Source organism: Arachis ipaensis, chromosome B09, assembly GCF_000816755.2.
Source record: "Arachis ipaensis cultivar K30076 chromosome B09, Araip1.1, whole genome shotgun sequence".
Lineage (NCBI taxonomy): Eukaryota > Viridiplantae > Streptophyta > Magnoliopsida > Fabales > Fabaceae > Arachis > Arachis ipaensis.
Window position 1 is genome coordinate 3,708,110 of NC_029793.2, and position 430 is coordinate 3,708,539.

General features: G+C 32.3%; 1 protein-coding gene across 1 annotated transcript in view; it reads right to left on the bottom strand.

Annotated features, from left to right (window-relative positions):
* LOC107619254 (homeobox-leucine zipper protein GLABRA 2) overlaps nucleotides 1–314 on the bottom strand; it is a 13,791-nt gene extending 13,477 nt beyond the window's left edge. The window contains exon 1 of the mRNA XM_016321513.2: nucleotides 77–314. Within this exon, the coding sequence (XP_016176999.1) occupies nucleotides 77–145 (69 nt within the window). The 5' untranslated portion in view covers nucleotides 146–314. The remainder of the gene's footprint in view (nucleotides 1–76) is intronic.

A 430-nucleotide genomic window follows, 5' to 3' on the forward strand; every position in this document is an offset into this window, starting at 1 on the left:
GTTAACTATGTTATAGTAGCTAGTAGTGATTCTAGAGGGAGTTATATTATATAAGATATGTTATTATTGTACTTACAAGGGTGAGGGAGAGAGTTGGAGAGGAGAACAAGTCCTTATTGGTGTTTGAAGACATGTCCATTTCCATTAGCTACAAGAATAACACACACTCTCTGAATAACGTTTAATTTGATGATTTCCTAAGAAGCAAAAATGGTGGGAGAGATTGGTGTCTTCTTCATAGAGAGAAAGAGAGAGAAAGAGTTAAGAGAGTGAAAAGAGGTTGAGAGTTGAGACTCTTGACTCTTGAGAAACGTAAGGACTACTCTCAATATTTAAGAATATAAAAACAAGAGGGGAACTCGCTATCTTGTTTTTTTATATTTATTTTATTTTTCATCTTATTTTTTTATTTTGATAATGTATGTATGTA